Source organism: Phoca vitulina, unplaced genomic scaffold, assembly GCF_004348235.1.
Source record: "Phoca vitulina isolate PV1807 unplaced genomic scaffold, GSC_HSeal_1.0 scaffold30, whole genome shotgun sequence".
NCBI classification, from domain to species: Eukaryota; Metazoa; Chordata; class Mammalia; order Carnivora; family Phocidae; genus Phoca; species Phoca vitulina.
The window spans coordinates 17,336,006-17,356,107 of NW_022589733.1; the positions used below are offsets into that span (position 1 = coordinate 17,336,006).

The 20,102-nt window shown below is 45.3% G+C and overlaps 2 protein-coding genes across 6 annotated transcripts in view; one reads left to right on the plus strand and one right to left on the minus strand.

Annotated features, from left to right (window-relative positions):
* The window catches only part of TK2 (thymidine kinase 2), a 34,513-nt gene extending 28,662 nt beyond the window's left edge, over window positions 1-5,851 (minus strand). For 4 of the 5 annotated variants that reach the window (XR_004301774.1, XM_032424165.1, XM_032424164.1 and 1 more), the window contains exons 1-3: window positions 5,722-5,851; window positions 4,774-4,805; window positions 1,548-1,622 (exon numbers count right to left, since the gene is read on the minus strand). Coding sequence is in view for 4 of the 5 variants with exons in the window: in XM_032424165.1 (XP_032280056.1) it covers window positions 1,548-1,622; window positions 4,774-4,805; window positions 5,722-5,836 (222 nt within the window). In the remaining variant the exon portion in view is untranslated. Of the gene's footprint in view, window positions 1-1,547; window positions 1,623-4,773; window positions 4,806-4,909; window positions 5,681-5,721 lie in introns of those variants that run through there. The other variant, XM_032424166.1, reaches the window with a different exon arrangement.
* Window positions 5,852-6,845: 994 nt separating this feature from the next.
* LOC116644685 (chemokine-like factor) lies at window positions 6,846-19,697 on the plus strand. The gene is made up of 3 exons (XM_032424447.1): window positions 6,846-8,045; window positions 16,557-16,652; window positions 19,512-19,697. Exons 1-3 carry the CDS (start codon window positions 7,971-7,973, stop codon window positions 19,626-19,628), a joined length of 288 nt encoding a protein of 95 aa, XP_032280338.1. The 5' UTR covers window positions 6,846-7,970; the 3' UTR covers window positions 19,629-19,697.
* Window positions 19,698-20,102: the final 405 nt, after the last annotated feature.

The window sequence follows — 20,102 nt, forward strand, 5'->3', positions numbered from 1 at the left end:
ACCCTCACTAGGTGCTGACTCTCGTTGTGATTTAGGGACACTTATGTGCCACTTAGGGGGCACTCTATATGGCACTTTAGGGGCACTTATTCACAGCTAAGATTTGTTACAGGGAGAGGATACAAAACAAAATCGGCAAAAAAAAGGGGTGCACAGAGCAAAGTCTGCGGGGAGACCAGGCACAAGGTTCCAAGGGGCCTCTTCCAGGGGAGTCACACCGGAAGCACTGAACTCCCCCAGCAGCAAGCTGTGACAACACGGGAGGTGGCGTCTACCGGGGAAGGTGGCCTGAACCCAGCAGTTCAGGGTTTTTGTCAGAGTTCAGCCATGTAGGCAGTCTCTGGCCGCCACATATAAAAATTCCAGACTCCCAGAAAGAAAGCAGGCGTCCAGAATAAACCATATTGTTTGCACAAACAGTTCAGGCACAGAGAGCCATCTCTATCAGTTAGGAAATGGTGGAACTCTCCTAAAATCTAAGTTCCCACACGCCAGCCAAGGGCTGACCTTGCACACAAGCCACTCTGAAGACAGCAGCTTGGGCCTGCGAACTCTTTTCTGCACAAGCGAGACTAGGGCTACAGAACATTTATTCTTTTAATCAAACCATGTGTATATCTTTTTTAAAGATTTTATTTATTTATTTGAGAGAGAGAGATTGAAAGAGAGAGGAGAAGCAGAGGGAGAGGGACAAGCAGACTCCGTGCTAAGCAAGGAGCCAACCCGGGGCTCGATCCCAGGACCCTGAGATCAGGACCTGAGCCAAAATCAAGAGTTGGATGCTTAACCGACTGAGCCACCCAGGCGCCCCTCAAACCATATATATGTTTAATAGAAGTAAAAAGCAGGAAGGGAAAGAAGGAAAGAAAATACTTGTAAACATATGAAAACTGTAGGATCTAGAGTAACAAAAAAGAGACAAACAGAAAAAATTACACCATGAAACTCTTCCAGGAAGAAGAGTCAGGGTCTTAATGTAGAGGCACTTCTCAAATATCTGTGAGGTTATTCTGAGTGACTGGGCTGTAAATAAACTAGAGATTATGTTAACTGGCTACCCATGGTAACATCCCCCGGCTTAGACACGAGTATCTCAGATGTAACACTGTAATATTCCGGCCACTCTCAACATGTCTGTAGACCCCTCTAAACCAGACCTCAGGGAAGTCTATCCCTGCACGGTCTAACACAGTGGCCATGAGTCACGTGTAGCTCTTACAAACTTCAAATGTGACTAGTCCAAATTGAGATATACCGTAAGTATAAACTACATTCCAGATTTCAAAGACTTGGTATGAAAAACAGAATGCAAAATAGCTCATGGATGATTTCTATACTGATTACATGTTGACATGATAACATTTAGAATATACTATGTCAAATTAAATATTCTTTTTGGTTTGTTTGTTTTTTAGCAAAACTGTTAGAAATTTCACACTATATATGTAGCTCGCATTTTATTTCTATGGGATACGGCTGGTCTACACCCTCTCTAAGTCACTCCACCGAGCTTTGACACCCCCTCGAACCCCGTGTGGAGGCCGTACCTCAATGCCTGTTGTGTTGGAGAAGAACTCCAGGCACGTCGTCTTCCCGCTTGCAATGTTGCCCTCAACACAGATCTAACAAAAGACAAATGCCCATGAGAACCAAAAATCAAGCAGCTAGGGGAGTATCCCAGGGAAGAATTTCTAGGGAAGGGCTCAGGTGAACAGCATAAACGATTCAGTCCAAGACTTCAATGTGCACACAAAATTCCCACCATAGGAAATTTCCAAGGTCCCACCGTGAGCAGTAACAAACAATTCTCAGCTCCAGGCCCACCACTGATGGCCACTGAGCCACTGCCCTCCAGGACAGGCCCTCCAGGACAGGCCCTCCCTTATGTCCTCTCCTAGACCACACACAGCTTCCCACTGCCCACCCAACTCTGCCCTTCCCTAGCTCCACCCCTCAGACTATTAGATTTTAGGCCCAAGTGTCCTGCCTCCTTAACCAGAGCCTAGGGCTTCGGGGCTGGGAAGCATGTGTATGTTCCGTAGTACCTCACTCACTGCTTTACGCAGAAAAACATGGACTGGAAAGTATTCGGACAGGAGAGGACTTAGTGGAGCACCTTGCTGCAGGCCAGGCCATAAGATGGGTAACGCATACCAGTACCCCATTCAACCCTGCCAGCTAAGTAGTGGGTCCCAACACTTTCAAAGAAGAGAAAAATGAGGCTTGTAGGAGGGAATAAAGCAGAGAGGACAGTTTGAATCCACACTCTGCTCACATTAACCGCACTGGGAGAGCAGGCTCACAGCCATGAGGGCACAGTGACCTTTAAACCCAGACTGGAGGCACCCACAGAAACGCGGGCCATGTAGATGACTTGCCCAAGGCACCGAGCCTGGCCAAGGAAAGAGATGGAATCACACGTAGGTCTGGCAGACTCTTTTCATGACCCCAGGGAAGCCTCACTCACACCCCATATAAAACACAGGGTCACAGTGGGCCATCTCACCTTGCTCCCCCCACTATAAACTCTGCCAGTCAATGCGAAGGTTCCCTCCTGCCTTGATCCTAAGGGGTATCCAGGAGACCAGACAATCACACTTCCAACAGATGCCAGGCCCCCCCTCCGATTCCAGGTGCCCACCAGCTCACTCCTTCAGAACGTAAAACCGCAAAATGAACCTAACGGAGTGCACAAAAGGCAGATCCCATCAGGGCCCTAATGAATTTGATGTTTTATTGCTGCTCTTTAAAGGAAACAACTTCTTCTCTTCCTAGAAAATGAAGAAGAGCTCAACCGTCTGCATAGACTTTGTTTCTTTCCCGTTCACTGCAGGAAACATTGTTTAGATGAGACCTTCTTCCAGAAGTTCCTGTTCCTATTCTGTGGTGGTGACTGACTTCCTGGTTGCAACTCAGCGCAGACATTCCCTAACTATCCTGTCCCATGTGACGTTCCCTGGGTACCTCAATTCTTCACCTCCCAACCCCAACATACAGCTCCTCTTCCTGTTCCAGTCCTCAGGAAATGCTGTACCATCTACCCTCAACCCCCTGGGTGTCTCCAGCCCTCACCTAGCAACTCAGCAACTCCTCCAGGCCCTGCTTCCCACTCACCTGCAGAACCTGGCCTGGCCCCCTGGCCCCCAGTTAAGGCCCCTACCCCACGTGGCTGGAGCAGCCTCCCCAGTGGCCTCTGTGCCTTCCAGTCTGGCCCAGCAGTGCCCCTCAACCCCACCTATGGTCCACCACCACCATCTCTTCCCGAGAGGCAAACCAGATCACATCTGGTCAAGTCTTTCAGTGGCTCCGGGTGTTGGGACCTGTCTCCGGTCCCTCCTCACCAGCTCTCTGGAGACCAGCCCGAGCCTAGGGCCTGCAGGTTCTCTTCCTTCTATGACTCATATTTGTAGCTCCCTCTGCTCCAACACTCCTGCCTCGCCTTTCCCTTGATCTCCCAGGAGGCTTCAAAGCTCCCCAAGGCTCCCCTCAGGCACTGTCCTCTGGAGGCCCTGCCCCCTACTCACAGCCCCCAGAATCACTGCTGTTCTGGGTCCACCACGGTCCTATTTATTGCCGTCTCCCCTATCAGACCAGGGACTCATTAATGACAGGGGCTGTTTGGTCCCCAGGAACTCAAAGGATTTGAATGCTTAAGAATAGCCCTGGGCCTAAATGCACGCTCCATACCACTTCTAACAGACCTACCGTGTGCCTAAAAGCACCCAGGATAGGTCCGGCTCCCATCAGTGCTAGCTTGATAATTAACAGCACAATAATGCATCAATTCCCAACCGGCTCAACATAATACCCCTTCTCCTTCTGCAGTGCCTATCGTCAGCGCCCACCACACCTCTCATTTCCAACACACTTTCATAAAGCTCAAGTGTTACAATCGCCAATCCTCTCCATGTGACTTTATTCCTTCCCAGGCCCTCTCTAGCACCCTGAATATCCCAGGGGGCTTGCCCACCTTTCTGCCCTCTGCAGGCCCCAGCCAAGGTATTCCTGCCACCGCCCGCCAAACCACTCCCCTCTGAGCCACAGAAACTACCGACTTCTAGCTCCCTCAAGGAACTGAGCCTCTGGATTGATGGTGACCAAAATGTTGCTCCCCACTACGGCCGGCTAAGGGCTCCCACATCTCCATGAACATGTCCAGTTTGGCCCTCTTTGGCCTTCAACCTCACACCAGCCCCAGTCCCACCCCACGGCTGACATCTCAAAGTCGCTACTCTGGTTGAACCCATGTCTGTGGACCCCCATGGATTCTCTCAAATACCCCCACGCACCCACTAGTCTCAGCACTGGAGGGCAGAGGCGGCAGTCAGCAGACCTTCCCTCACAGCCAGGCTGCCACCCACTAACCCAAGGTGAAACCAACCTTCCCCACACAGATGAGCATTTTTCAGATCCTTCTGTAATCATTCATCAAGCTGACAGTCCAAATCGACCTAAAGGCTTTGAATACATGTGTGCTCCTAGCTGTGTAGACTCTTGATAAGGACATACCAGAACCTGGTAACAGGTGGCCTCTGGGAAGGGGGTCTGAGGCCCAGCGGTGGAGACAGACTTCCTCATCCCTGAAGATCCTCTTATATTTTTGTTTTTTAGTATGTGCACGTATTCCCTCACTCCCCTCAGCTCTTCCCCGCTCTCTATATATAATCCTCCCACTTTATACACACACACACACACACACACACACACACACACACACACACACACACATATATAATTCCACACTGGGGAGTGCGCATAAAAAGAGGGACTTACCACTGATTTTTTCTCTTTTTCATTTTCTCTATCTACAAAAGAAATGAAATCAATTTTTAAAGTCAGTTTTAAGTAATTCACTCTTCTTTGTCATAATTTTGGAAGCCACCACAAAAACAGTAATGTTTATGCTTACTCCCTGGCCTAAAAATATCTTCCAGCGACATCGGAGTCCCTCCACGGGTGGATGGAGGCAGACCCACCACTGCTGTCTACCTCCATGTGACACTGTGCAGCTGCTGCCTGGGTCGGGGTGGCACCTCTGGGCCCCAACTGTGCTCAGCTTCCCCGCCACACACACACCGCTTAGTATATCACACTTTCCATTTTCCACACATTTCATATTTATGACCCTCACATATGGATCCAGCAAGTTAAAACACTGGGCAGCCTCCACTGGGACCCCATGGCAGAGTGGTAGGCGGGCATGGGTTTCGGCCCAGGGCTGACACCCTCGGCCCACCCACCACAAAGGTGGTTCTGAGGTGCCACCCAACAGCTCCCGGCCAAAGAACGCTGTAACTTAGCTATTTCGGTTTCTGACAGAGGAAGTCTCCACTCCCAGTGGGAGCAGGAAGGCTCCGAGACTAAAGCACCCACCACCCGCTGGGGACTGGTTAACTGCTGCTCCGGGGCCTCTGTCTCCCCCAAGGCCATGAGAATCGGACCTAGAGCGGGACCCGGACGGGAGCAGCCCCCGCTCGCGGGGGGTGGGAGGGTCTTTCTCCTCTCTAGAAGGATCCCCACGGCCCCACCCGCTCGCGGCCCGCTGACGTCCGAGGCAGCTGACAATGACCGCCCTTGCCCCTCCACGGCCCCGCAGCCGCCGGGACAAAATCCCGGCGCCCAGGAGTAGTTTCGGGTTCAGGCCGGAAGGCGGGGAGTGAGACCGGCGGCCGCTGAGCGCCAGGCGCCGGCCGCCAGAGATGGAACAGAAAGACGCGTTACCGCGAGGCCAGGCCGGGCGCTGCACCCCCCGCGTCCCCCGGCCCGGGCCGGGGCTCCCAAGCCCCTCGCGCCGCAGCGCCCGGGCGGCCCAGCTCCGCAGCGGCCGCAGCAGCATAGCGCGGCGGGCGGATCCGACGGCCCGGCTTCCTTCCTGCGCAAGTCAGCGCGAGCTCAGCGCACCGCCTCCAACCCCGCGCCGGCCGCCGGGGCGCCTGCTGGGGCCGCTCTCTTAAAGAGACCCTGTCGCATTTCACCGTCTCTCCGAGAGGGTAAGCAATTCAAGGCCCGGGCTGAGCCGGTTGCAGCCAGGAAATCTTCCCGCTAACGGGACGCTGGCGGAATGAACCCCCGACTTGGCAAAGCTTGGGGGATGGATGGCCAACAATACCCGCAACTGGTTGGTTAATTAATTATTGGAGATTACTTAATTGAGCACGTGTTCTAACCAGGCACCTGGCACACACTTAGGGTGTCATTTATTCTTCCCAACAATGCTGCAAGTAGATATTGTCACTCCCATAATCCTAGCTGATTATGAGCGAATCCTCCGAAATTTAGGTAACTTGTTTAAAATGATCAGAAGCATTCATTAAGAGGTGAAGCTGGAATTCAAGGCATCTATCTTGCCTCACAGCCTGCACTCTTTCCTCTGAACTTTGACATTTCCGGGTCTAGACTGTAAATGTACTAGATGCCTCAAGAAAGTGTTAAAACAACAACAAAAACAAAACAAAACAAAACAAAAAACACACACACAGAAAAAAAACACAGACAAGGGCCCAAAATGGAGTTGCTTATTTAAGCCCCACCCCACCAAACCAAGACTTAATTGTTTTGGCTCTCCCAGAAATGGAAACAGGCCAGCCCATCAGGAATAGCCTGATCAACAATAGTTAGGTAAAATCTGCTTGATAGACTCCTGCCATCCCCTAAAGCAAAGTAACCTTGCCACAAACACCCAGCTTCTTTGCCAGTGTAATTTCCTTGTTCCTGCTTCCTTTTGCCTATGAAAGTTTTTCATTTTGTATGGCTCCTTGGAGAGCCGTATCTGCTAGATTGGATGCTGCCCAAATCAAATCAATTTTTGCTCAAACTCTTAAAATGTTTAATATACCTCAGTTTATCTTTTAACAAAGGCACAACTAATATTCCCACTGAACAGACAACTGGGGGTGGGAAGGAAGCCTGTAAATCTCATCCATAGTCAGGTAGCAAAAAGTCAGCCCAGGTGTGAGGTAGACGGGTATATATAATTCAACAGGCCCAGGCCCTGAAACCTAAGCTGCTGCACTTAGAACTGTGTGGGCATGCCCATTCCAGGGCTTGGGTGGAGGGGTTTCCTACCTCTCCCAGGAGTGCAGGATGCTAGCAGTCACCTCTAGGACAGAAAAGAGGAAGTCATTGGCAAGAGGGTTCACTCAGTCTCTAGATCTGCTATCAGAAAGCCACAACCCCATCTGGCGCTTTCTGTATTACCTGCCACAAACACGCCCTCCATAAACTTCAGGATTAAGTTCAACGTTTTTCTGATTTGGGATGAGGCTGTTGGATCAGACTGTGATCCCCTGGGGGCAGGGGCAGGGTATGCGGCCCAGGCCATTGATTCAGACTGCACATACTATACATCTACTATGTGCCAGACCCTAGGAACCCTGCAGGGAGAGAAGCAGACAAAGACAGGTCTCTGCTTTTGTGCAATTTATATTTTTAAGATATATCAGCTAGTGATAAGTGAAAAGAAGGTGATGGTGGCTGCTCTAGAGGGGGTGTCCAAGGGAAATCCTCTCTAAGGAGTTGGTATTTGAGATGCTCATAGTACGGGGTAGCCCTGCAGCCATTCCTGAACACTCCCAACCCCTCCCTGCAACCCCCTCCAGAAGGACTCCATGACAGGAAAGCCCCTACGGAGAGCTGGAGAGCAGTTGTCTTTGGTGCCTGGAGGGGCGGGGCGGAGCGGGGCGGCGCTGAGAGGGGCAGGCCTGCGTGCCGCCCCGCTAGGTCCGCAGAAATAAAGCAGGCGAACCCCAGGAGCCCGAAAAGCGAGAGCGGCAAGCGGTCGGGCCCGGTGAAGCGCATGCGCACGAGCGCGGGCCGCAGTGACCTGCGCATGCGCGCGCGAGGGCGGGAATCCTAGAAGGGCGGCGCGCGGCGGTGGCGGTTGCTATCGCCGCACGAGACCTGGCAGAGCTGTGAGGCGAGGAGAAGGGGTGAGGGAGAGAAGTGCTGCTGTTGCTGCTGAGTCTGCAGGCATGATGTCGACCCTGAAGCCGAAGCATCGCCCCTTCTGCTTCAGCGTAAAAGGCCACGTGAAGATGCTGCGGCTGGTGAGGCCGGGCCACCGGGTGGGGGCGGTATTGGGGCGTGCTCAGGGGCAGCGGGAGATGGCTCTCAAGTATAAAGAGGAATCCCCTACCTTCTCTTTCAGCTTAGGCCTCCCAGAGGCACGGCGGTTCACTGTGCACCCCGGGGGCAGAAGGAGAGAAAGAAGGCACTGCCCTGCCCTTCAGGGGTTCACAGACACATTCATAAAGCCAAGTAAGCATGTCTGCACGAGTGGCCCCCACTTGGACCTGCACACCAGGTACCCAGGTTAGCAGGCCAGTCAGCTGCGCCTGTACCCCGTACAGGACAGCCGAGCTGCCGGCTTCGGGGCGTCAGGCGTGCCGGGCGCGCTGCAGCTAGTTCGGAACAGAGGTCTGGAGAGAATGAACCATCATTTGGAGGAAGGTGCCCTGGCTAGTTAGAGAAGTGGGGACTGGCACAGGAGACTATGTTGAAGGAACAAAAAAAAAAAGGGAGGTGGGAGGAGAAGGAAAAAATAATTTTTAAATTTTAAGGAGGTGACCTATAGGGGAGGAGATGGAAGTAGTTAAAAGCTACAGGGAAACAATTCCACTTAATATGAGGAAGAACTTTCTATTGGGAAAGTTCCCCAAATTAAGTGGCCACATCACTTGGGAAGGCAGTACAGTCCCAAACAGCAGAGGTAACAGGTGTAGATGAGCACCTAGGGAGGATGCTGTAAAAGAGATTCAGACTCAGGTGAGTGCGTAGAACAAACTACATACAAGGTCCCTCACACACCAAAAGTCTGTGATTCTGAGAAATGACTGTAATGTAATACAAGTCAGAGTGCATAAGAGAGGTTTAGGAAACTACTCTGGAGTTCAAAGGACAGAAAGATTACTTTGGGTTAGGAGTAAATAATCAGGGAAGAAGTGACCTAAGAGTCTGGAGTTTTATGCCCAGTACTGAAAGCTCTGGAAGAACACTGGAGGAGGAACAAGATCTTGTGAGAAATGTTTAGTTTCAGACATATCAATTCCCTCAACAAACATTTAGAGTATTTAGTTGTATTCTAAGATCTGACTTAGGCCCTGGAACAACAAGAACAAGCAAGACAAAGTCCCTGACTCATGGAGTTCTTCAGTTTAGTCAGAGACAGACCTATGAGCAGATAGCTATAATATGTGGTAAGATGGGGACAGGCCAAAGAGTCTCACATTTAACCAAGGACAAGAGAAAGAGAGGTATCAGGAAACTTCCTAGAGGAACATAGAGTGGGGTCTGAGGGGTAGCCACCTGAGCAAAGACATGGAGGCAAAAAAACAGCATGATTTATGCAGCAAGTTTTAACAAGATGAGTGTTGCCTTATTTTTTTCATGCAACAAATACTTATTGAAAGCCTACCATGTTCCAGGCACTGTTCTAGCCTCTTGGGACATATCAGTGAACAAAGCAAAGATCCCTGGCCCTCATGGAGTTTACATATTGGGGTGGGAGGGCAGGGGAGACAGACAGTAAACACAATAAATAAATGATGCAGTATTGTAAAAAGTTGTAAGTGCTATGGAACAAGAGACAAGTAAAGCCAAGGAAAGCAGTGTAAGGGGAGGAAGGTTGCAGATTCCAGTAATAGAGTGGTCAGGTTAGGCCTTGTTGAGATGACAGCTGAGCAAAGAGTTGAGTGAGGCTAGGGAGTTAGCTATGAGAATATCTGGAGGAAAAGTGTTTTAAAAAGGAACATATATTACAATGGCCCTATGACAGGAATGTACCTGAAGGGTTCAAGAAAAAGCAAGGAAACCAGTATGACAGGAGTGGAGTGACTGGGGACACAGTGATAGATGAGGAAGGTTTTGAGTAAGGTTGTATATGATCTGACTAACATTTAAAAAAAAATAGACCAGCTGCTATGTTGACAATAGATTGGTCAGAGGGACAGGAGGGGATTGCTGCAAGGGCAAGGGTAGAACCAAGAGACCAGTTAGAGCTATGGTAATTTGGGCAAGGAGGATAGTGGCCCAGACCAGGGTGTTGGCAGGGTAGGCTACAAGTAATGGTCATATTTGGGATATATTTTGAAAGTAGCCCCAATATGATTTGCTGATGAACCGGATGTGGTGTAAGAAAAAGAAAGGAGTCAAGATAACTCCAAAGTCTTTGGCCTAAGCACTGGAAGGATGGAGTTGCCATCCACTGAAAGCCTGTGGGTAAAGCAAATGTAGGAGGAGGACCAGAAGTTCAATTTGAGAATTAAACATTGGAATTATCCTGTGCATAAACTGTGAAGAAATTCTGCTAGAAAAGTAGACAGGAGCTGAATGATGGAAGGCTGAATACCATGATGAGAGGTAGGCTCTATTCTAAAGATCACAGGGAGCCGCTGAGAAGTGCATTTGCGTTTTAGAAATTATACTGTAATACCTTTGTCGTGGTAGTTCAGGGAAGATACTGAAGGGCAGTAGCTGTAGGGACAAAGAGGAGGGAGTGAGTTCCCAAAATGGTTAGCATTAAATCAGCAGGACCTGATGATCGATCATTTTTGGGGAGTATTAGGAACACTGATAATAGGTTTCTCGGGTGGGTGATAAGATAGATGGTGGTATCACCAATTAAGATAGTGCATACAGGAGGAACAGGCTAGATGAGTTCAGTTTTGGATATGGTGAATTTGAGATTCCTATAGGTATTCAGATAGAGACTGCAAATGGCTATTTATGTTTGAGATGTTGAGGATTGATCTGTGATAGGAACCCACTTTCGTCGATTGGGTCGTGAACAGAATCTAAAGGAATACCAGCATTTTAAAAGGATGGGTAAAAGGAGAGAAGCCCACCAAGGGAGGATAGTTACAGAGTTGTATAAGAACTAGGAAAAGTGACATGCAAGCCAAAGGAGTAGAAAAATAGGAAAAAGATCGCCAATGGCAATTAAGCCATGGGAGTCCAATAGGATAAAAACTAAAGTTCATTAAATTTAGTAATTCTGAAATCATCAATAATCTGAGCAAAAGCAGTTTCCACAGAGTGATGAAGAAATGTCTGCGATATTAGTGGGATATTTAAAAGAGAATTGGAGACAAAGCCTAAGAGTAATGATAGAAGAGCTGTAAATAATGGATTGGGGGAGAATCCAGTGTGACTGAAATCATAGGAACTTTTAAGAAAATGGATTAATCACCAGTGTCAAATTCCATGGTGCAGAAAGTTTACAGAAGATGGGGACTGAAAAAGTGACCCTAGATTTCATAACCTATGAACTCAAGACTGTGGTTCAATAGAGTAAATGAAGTGGTCTGAGGTGAAATGTTGCTAATTGTAATTATATTAATTATAAAGAATGGCTTATAGAATGATTATATTTGCTATATAATCAAACTGATCAATTTAGAAGTTTAAAGGTAGGGTATTTTTATACTAAGAAAGTAATTGAAAGAATTATGAATAAGTAGCCCATATAGATTTAAAGTTAAAAAGAGTGTGTAAATGCTACTAGCTGACAGACTGATCAGAAGAGTCTAGCCAGGGAAAACTCTTGACAAAACCATTTTCCAATAACATAGAGATTTTGGATAGAGCTATAACATGACAGCTCCTAAAAACATGATGTTGACAGACTCACTGGGACCCATCAGCTTATTTTTCCTTTAGGTCACTTAACATTTCTGTGTTTTATATCTTCATTTGTAAATGAGGAGATTGGATTAGATTAATTATCTTTTCGGGGTTTTTTTTACTTAAAATATTCATCAATTCTGATTGCATTCTATTTAGGTTAGAGAAAATATGTAAAAAGTGAAGCATCAGAATTGTTGGGAGTTTTTTTTTTCCTTTGTTCCCACATAGGGTTCTTCAGAGAATTGTTTTTCTCTAACAATTTATTTTAAACTTTTCTCCAGTATTTTTCATGGCAACATTCTAAGTTTAAGTTTGACAGTAGATTCCACATTGGTAAGAGTTAAGTCCTGATGAGCAGATGATAAGGAATTATAGCAGTCAGTATACAAATGTTTTTTAAAAGAATTATAGGGAGAAATAGAAAACAGGAATTTCTTGGGGAGCAGGATGAATGGAAGGGGTGTGTGTGTGTGTTTTAAGAGAAGACAACTTGGATATGTTTATAGTATGATGTGAAAAGGAGCCAGTGAGGAGAGATTGAAGGTCTGAGAGAGAAAAGAAGATATGTAGTGGGAAAATACTAAGGGAACAGATATGGGAAGAGATGGTATTAGGTGTACAAGTGGAATAACAGAGAGGGACACCTAGTTCCCTAAAACACAAAGAGAAGGCAACATCCATACATTGTAGTAATTCCTCCTTTAGGTGTGTGTATATATGGCCTAAACCCATTTATTTAGTTACTTTAGAAATGATTTTTACAGCTTAAACTTGCATTCAGTAATCGTTGAATAAATCATGTTTTCTTTATCCTTATAGGCGCTAAATGTGACATCCATGACTTTTTTTATCATTGCACAAGCCCCTGAACCATACATTGTCATCACTGGATTTGAAGTCACTGTTATTTTCTTTTTCATAATTTTATATATACTGAGACTTGATCGATTAATAGACTTTTTATTTTGGCCTTTGCTTGTAAGTGTTCAGTTTTATTGTTAAAATTAACTACTTTTTTCCTGTCATAGTGAGACATTTTAATAAGCTATTCTTTAGTTTTCTTAAGCCTTTAAGAAATGTCTGATAGGCTTAGGAAGGAGGAACTCTACCCACTGCTACTGTATTCTGTATTGTCCCTTAGCAACCACAGAGCATAAATTCTCCTCTGAGCCCCCATCTACCAGTAGATTAGGAGAATTCTCCCTTCTATTAGGAGAATTCCTTAAATGTTGATCTTCTAAAGAAATATAAATTCAAGATCGTGGCTAAGAAAATTAGAGAGCATTCTTAATCTGTACCTCCCTTTTAAGTACATGTTGATATGGCCTCAAAATTGGGGAAAGAGATGGAAGCAGAGACACAAGTATCCACATCTTGCACATCCTGATCACTAAATGGAAAACCGAAATAATCTGGGAGGCTGAATAAAGCACAATGTTATCTTACTTAAGAATGTCTGTAATCATTAATGCTAAATAACTCATCCAGTACAACCTTATTTAGTAGCATATGAACTTCACCTGCCATACTTATAGCACTGAGAATAACTGCCCAGTGAAGTGCCTAAATGGTTCTGGAAACCGTCAAAATAGGCAAGTTGGAGATGCTAGTTAAGGTGAACGCGTCCCTTCCGCCTGGACTGTTCTCCAGTTCTAGGGAAAATTGAGTGGCTTTATCTCTCTCTCCTCTTCCAAATTTCATCTCCGGTATCCTGTCTCTGTAGGTCTCCCTCCTAAGACCCCCTGCGGCCCTTCCCACTTTTGGCTGGACTGGTAGCTGCACTTAAATCTTCCTCGGCTGCGCTCGTTTCATCCTCCTGGGTTCCAAAGTGCTAATATCCAAGCTGATAACCCCCATTAAGGAGAGAGGACTGTGGATCTTTAAGCATGCCTTCAAGTGGTACCTTCTAGAACCACCTTTGAAGGCCAATGATGCAGATTTCAAGCTAATCACAAGCTGAAAAAGTTCCAAAAGGAGAAAGCTGGGAAATAGGATCTACATAGCAACTCTCCAGACTCCTACTTGATCACACTTTTAGAGCTGGACCTGGCTGGAGGGAAGTCTAGGAAAAGAGATCACAATGGCTTAGTCAGTTGGCCCTCAGAGTAGATAATGTCATTTAGTAGCGGAAAGGGCTAAGCTAAATTATTCCAGGGGTTTCTTCAAAGACATGAGGTCTATATCCTCTTGACTCAAAAAGTTATATAGTTGCTCTTCACATTCTGCTTTCCAAGGTTAATAAAACTAATACATTTTAGTATAATTTTCTGGAGCTTATTACATGTTGCCATAATAAACTTGGAGCCCTAAGCTTAACAGAATACACTGGGAGAGAGGGTGGTCTATGTGTAGACTGAAACTTAGTCTCCAAATCTCTGAGGATCAAACTTTGCTGATATTGTAATCTCTGAGAAATGGTGCTATATGGTCAACTACGGGATTATTCCATTATGAAACCCAGATTCCTCTCTGTTCTTGATCTAATGGAATCATTTATTCAACAAGTGTTCAGTGTCTGCTAATCCTAGCTTCTGTAATGGGTTCTTTGACAAAACACAAATCTTATACCTGTGAAATTTTCAATATAGCCAGGAAGCAAGACAGATGAGCAATTCAGTGTAATATATGTTGGGATAGATGCATACCCAGGAGAGTGTGGAGGCACTGGGTTGGGGTGGGGGGGCAAGAGTGGAGGCTTGGGAGGCAGTAGGAGGTCAGAGCATGCAAGGCTTTATATGCCATGCATTTTAAACCAACTGCATGGGAAGCTTTTAGGGGTTTTTAAGTAGGAGAGTGACATTAGCAGCTTACAGTTTAGGAAACTGTATAATAATGGCTTAAAGAGGAACAAAACTAGAGGTAGGTCTCAGAGACCACTTAAAACTTTGTTTCTGTAATCCAGGCATGAAAATTATAAAGGCCTGAACTACGGTCATAACAGTAACTAGAGAGAAAGGGGTGAATGGGTAGAATTGATAGGACTAGGGAAATAAGAATTAAGAATACCTGCCATTTAAATATCTTGAGATGATAATGAGATAGGAAGTACAGAAAGAAGAATAGGTTTAAGGAAGGGTCAGGGAGAGGAATGCAGTAAGTTCAGTTGAGAAATACTAGGTTTTAGTTGCTTATGGAATATTCAGATAGAAATGTTCAGAACAGGTCTGAAGCTCAGGAGAGTGAGAAGTTAAAGCTGCAGCTTTGGAAATCATCACCTTGTGATGGTAGATGAGCTCTGGGACTGGCCTAAATGGCACAGAGAAAGTGGAGAGCAAACTGAAGGTAAAACTGGGAAACGCCAACATATGGGGTGAAAAGGAGGAGGAGGCAGAGAAAGGCAGGAGAGGATGCAAGGGAGACCCGTGTCACAGAAGGTAAGAGAGGAAAACATCTCAAAAAAGAGTGGTGAATACTGTCACATGTAAAGAGAGAAAAATAAGCCCTGGAAAAAATATATATTCACAGGATGTGTTACTAGAGGCCCCCTTTACCAGAGTGGTGTGCCTCGAGTGGACAGGTGACCGGAAAGCTGAGGGAATGGTTAGACTGAGCAGGGCAAGAGAGACAACTATAATTAGAGGGGCCACAGAGTTGAGGAAAGCTGCCAGGGACAAAGAAACGTCATGAAGAGAATAAGGTTCCTGCAGAGTGGTGCATGGGAATGGGAGCTGGAGCACAGCCCTGGAGAAGCTGCCTGGGGCTCTTCGACTGTAACAAAAGTGAAGCATACAAAGATGGCTGAGGATTTCAATTAATGTGTCAGTGGAGAAAGGTAACTTCTGCCTCATGGCCACTGTCTTCACTGATGAGGAAAGGGCATGGTCATCTACATTCAGATTTATTATGTTTATCACTGTCCCAAAGCTGCAGTGACTGTCTGTAGTGCAGGCCTTCTCTGACTGTTCCCCTCAAGTGTTCCAATGACAGAAAGCACAGTGAGCCAACCCAGGGCTTTGCAGTGGTATCCAAGTACAGGCACAAAATTTCTTGAAATCTCCCTTTTTTTTTTTTTTTTTTTTTGTAATTAACATTCTACTCCATGGTATATTGATGTTTGGTTTTCATTATAAAAACGATGTTTTAAATGACCATTAAGGGTCACTGATATTTCAGGACAGGTGCATCCTTTTCTCTCCTGTAGTTGTCTGCACTTCCTAGAACACCACTTTTACCTAAAGCCATTCATATACACTTACCTGAATTAGTCACAGCAGGCAGGACTGTCTGAAGTAGAGGTGTGGCTTGCCTTGAAGCAGAGCAAAATATCCAACACAGAGGAACATTAACCTAGGACAGTCTCAATATTTCTTGCAAATGAGAGCTTTTTTTCTTTCTGCGTGAATCTAATCTTGTCCCCATTGAACCTCTTCCTATTTTTATTTTTTATTTTTTTATTTTTGAGAGACTGAGAGTGTATGAATGGTGGGGGGGAGGAGGGAGAAGGCAGAGGGAGAGAATCTGAAGCTGACTCTGAGCTGAGCACAGAGCCACCAACTTGGGGCTCAATCTCAGGACTCTGAGATCATGACCTGAGCTGAAATCAAGAGTTGAACGCTCAACCGACTGAGCCACTTATATGCCCCTATTTTCTTTTTAATAACCACATTTTTAAGTTAACCAGGAGTTTGAAGTCTGATATTTCTGTTAACAATACCTTCCGGCCTACAGTTATTTGTAAACAGATATAAACCATTCCAGAATAAAGATGATTTACCTTTCTCACACTTAAGAGACACACTCATAGGTTAAGAGACACACTAGGCATCACTGTAGACCAAATACAATATAGGTGTCATTTTACTGGGGCAGTTGGATTTCAAAAAAAAACAAAAACTAAATTTGTTTAATAAGATGGAACTTTCAAAATCTCTAGGCAGCTGATTCGTTTTCTGGCAGTCTTCATGTAAAGCTGACCTTTCTATTCTGTGTTTTAGGATATTATCAACTCAATGGTAGCAGCAGTATTCATGATAATCGTATCTGTGTTGGCACTGTTACCAGAAACCACAACATCTATAGTCCTTGGAGGGGTAAGTGGAGGTCTTTCTGATTTCTTGCTTCAGGTTTCATTAGTATTCACATTTACCTGAAAAACAGATTATAAGAACAGAAATCTACACTGTATTCATCCCTGGGTTTCCTAGGCCAGTGTATGGTCCCTAGTGGCTTAATATTCTTTTGTGTGAGTACATGTCCTGATTAATCTGAAGGAATATGATTTCACCCTAAAACAGAAGTTAACCAAATAATAGTTCCTCTATGTTCCGCATCAACATGTAGAGCTAGACTAGACTGAGAAAAGCTACTGGAATCTGTTACACTTAGCTCTGAGATACCTGATGTCAAGCAAAAGACCATGGATGAGTTTCAAAGCTCTCCCTTTTAAAGAAAAGGAGACATACCACTTGTTAAGGTGAGACAGATTGCTCTGAGCTCAGCTATTCTTTGTCCAGAGCTTTCTTCAGATAGAATATAATACAAGATGTCTCGTGATAAGGTTGTAGGAAACCTGATAAGTAAAGGATTTGTTTTGAACATTGCTTGAAGAGAAGCAAGCCAGTTTAATCAGAATTTATCCTGGAAGGCAAGCCAAAATAAACAAGAGTCAAATAATTGAATTTTAGTTCCATCTGATACTCTTCTGAGATTTCTTATAGGAGGTTCAAAATCATTTGGCTTTTCTAGATTCTGACCTAGAGATGTGAATCAGAAAAATCTTAAATAAATCTCCCTCCTACTTCCTCGTCTTTCCATAGTATGGGCCACTTAGGAGAACTAACCATTCTCAGACAGTCATGTATGTCACAATCCATGGTTTTTCATCTCTTTACTAAGCCCCAAGCAACTTCATGGGGGATGAGAATTATTCTAGAAATAAGATAGTGCTGTAACAGCAGTTTCCCCCAGTTATCTTTAAAGATAATCTTATCCCGGGACTCCTGGGTGGCTCAGTCGGTTAAGCATCCGACTCTTGGTTTCGGCTCAGGTAATGATCTCAGGGTCCTGGGATGAAGCCTTATGTCAGGCTTTGCACTCAGCAGGGAGTCTGCTTGAGGAGTCTCTCGCTCTCCTTCTACCCCTCCCCCTCAAAATAAATAAATATTTTTTTAAACTTATAAACAAAAAAAATAATCTTATCCCTCTACTATGGAGAAAGAGGGACAAGGCATAGGATTTACAGTTGACCCTTGAACAACATTGACTCCCCACACAGCTGAAACTTTTTAAACTCTGACTTCCCAAAAACTTAACTACTAGTAGCCTACTATTGACAAGAAGCACCAAAAACATAAACAGTTAACACATGTTTTCTATATCATATGTATTATATACTGTATCTTACAATAAAGTAAGCTAGAGAAAAGAAAATGTTATTAAGAAAATCATAAGGAGGAGAAAATACATTTATAGGACTGTACTACTATATTTATCAGAAAAAAATCCATGTGTTAAGTGGACCTATGCAGTTCAAACCCATGTTGTTCAAAAGTCAATGGTACTTTTATTCACTTACTCATTCATTCACTGATTCATTGTTTACAAAGGTGCACTTTAGCAGATGCTGACAAAGTATAGAGTTGTGCTGTCCCATGCAGTAGTCATTAGTACATGTGGCTACTGAGCACTGGAAATGTGGCTGGTCTGATTGAGATGAGCTATACATGTAAAATACACACTGGATTTCAAAGACTTACCAAAAAACGTAGATTATTTCATAATAACTTTATTATATTGATAACAAATTAAAATTATATTTTGGATATACTAGGTTAAACAAAGTATGTTATTAAAATTAATTTCACTTGTTTTTTCTTTTTAATGTGGCTATTAGAAAAAACTATGTGGCTTACATTGGTGACTCACATTCTATTTCTTTTGGACAGCACTGGACTAGAACATGAGTCTACCCTAACCTCAGATTGCTTAGAGCCTAATACAGGAAAGAGAAATGTAAACAGCTGTATATAAGCTATTGACAGAGTACTACAGGGCACAGAAAACAGGAAGCAACTACCTCGCTCTGGCAGTGGAAATTCAGCTTGCCAGGAATAAAGGGGAGATGAGGGGGATGGTTCCAGGTAGAGGAACCAGCAACATGCAGAGTACCAGAGTCATGGAAGGATAGGTAGGAAGTACTCAGTGTGGTCAGAACCTAAGAAGCTGAGTTTGAGATTCAGGATGGAAAATGGAGTGGTATCTAGAGCCAAGAGGCCAGACTTCCTGGCCATTGGACGGAAATGACCAAATAGCACGCAAGGAATGATATCCCTCTTTTCCAGCCCAGGCACCAGCTCTCAAATAGCCATCAGAGTACCTAAAGACCAAGTTCTAGTTTATTCCCTTTACCTTATTTTTTTCCCCCTGAGGCCTATTTAGAATCCCACCCTTTAAGTGGATGTAGCCCCAGCCTTTAAGAGTTCACTTTGGATCATCTTATCACTCCAGTTCTCTAAAGTGTTTATCACAGCTACTGTTCCTTTGGTTTAATCTGGAGCTGCTGTTAACTTTGGCCCTCCAGTAGAGTTTGTAGTAAGAAAGGCAGTTGAACATTTGGGGTAGAAACGTTGATTGATAACTAAATATCTTCCGTAGGGCTTTAAATCATACATGGGGGGAGCAAGTCAAGAGATCCAGGCAAGTATTTGAGAGCCCACACCACTTCAATATTATTTCTGCTCACCTAAGTTATCTTTTCCCTTTTTCTAGGCAGGTATTGGGAAAACTTGGGAATGAGAATGAAATGATCTCTGAAGTCTCTTCCCATTTTAGTATTAGGTGGAAGTGGCCCTGGCAGGAGAGGAAGCCAGTGGGTAGACCACTTAAAACCTGTGTGAGTGACCGAACTCCAGACTGTGGCCACCACAGTGACAAAGTGTGTTTGTTTCCAGGTGTTTGGACTCCTGACAGCAGTGTGCTGTATTGCCGACGGGGTCCTTATTTACCGGAAGCTTCTATTTAATCCAAGTGGTCCTTATCAGAAACGTGCTATTCATGACAAAATATAAGTTTTGTAATTTTATATTACTTTTTAGTTGATGCTAAGTATTAAATATATTAAATATATTTATTCCTCCCCATATTTCCTGTAGTTGTTCTCATTTTAATCTCAATATGGGAACTGGAAGAAGAGATGTGGGAACTCTGTGCCCAGCGCTCCCATACGGTCATTTCCAAGTCAGCCCTGATCCTGATCTGATTGGGTTTTCCTCATCCTGGGCCTGGGTGGCAGAGAAGAATGCACCCGGCCGCCCTAAATGGTCTCCAGAGAGTCCCCTTCCTGGCTGGCTGGCAGCATGGAGGGGTGGAGTTGCAGGGATAATGAGTTCCCAGGCTAGGCAGTGGCATCTCCTCCCAAATGGCGACAAGGGTGCCTGGAGGGCCTGGTTTGTCCGCGGGCAGCGAGAGCTGGGTGCGCGCGAGGGACAGGAGGCCGGCAGCCGTTGGGGCACGCCGCTGGTTCCTAGGGGCCAGCCTGCCGG

Bases quoted from the DNA above. Each gene is read 5' to 3' on its own strand.
- LOC116644685 (XM_032424447.1), top strand. From the start codon at position 7,971: ATGATGTCGACCCTGAAGCCGAAGCATCGCCCCTTCTGCTTCAGCGTA. The intron at 8,046-16,556 runs GTGAGGCCGGGC...TCTGTGTTTTAG, and splicing joins ACGTGAAGATGCTGCGGCTG to GATATTATCAACTCAATGGT. The intron at 16,653-19,511 runs GTAAGTGGAGGT...GTTTGTTTCCAG, and splicing joins CATCTATAGTCCTTGGAGGG to GTGTTTGGACTCCTGACAGC.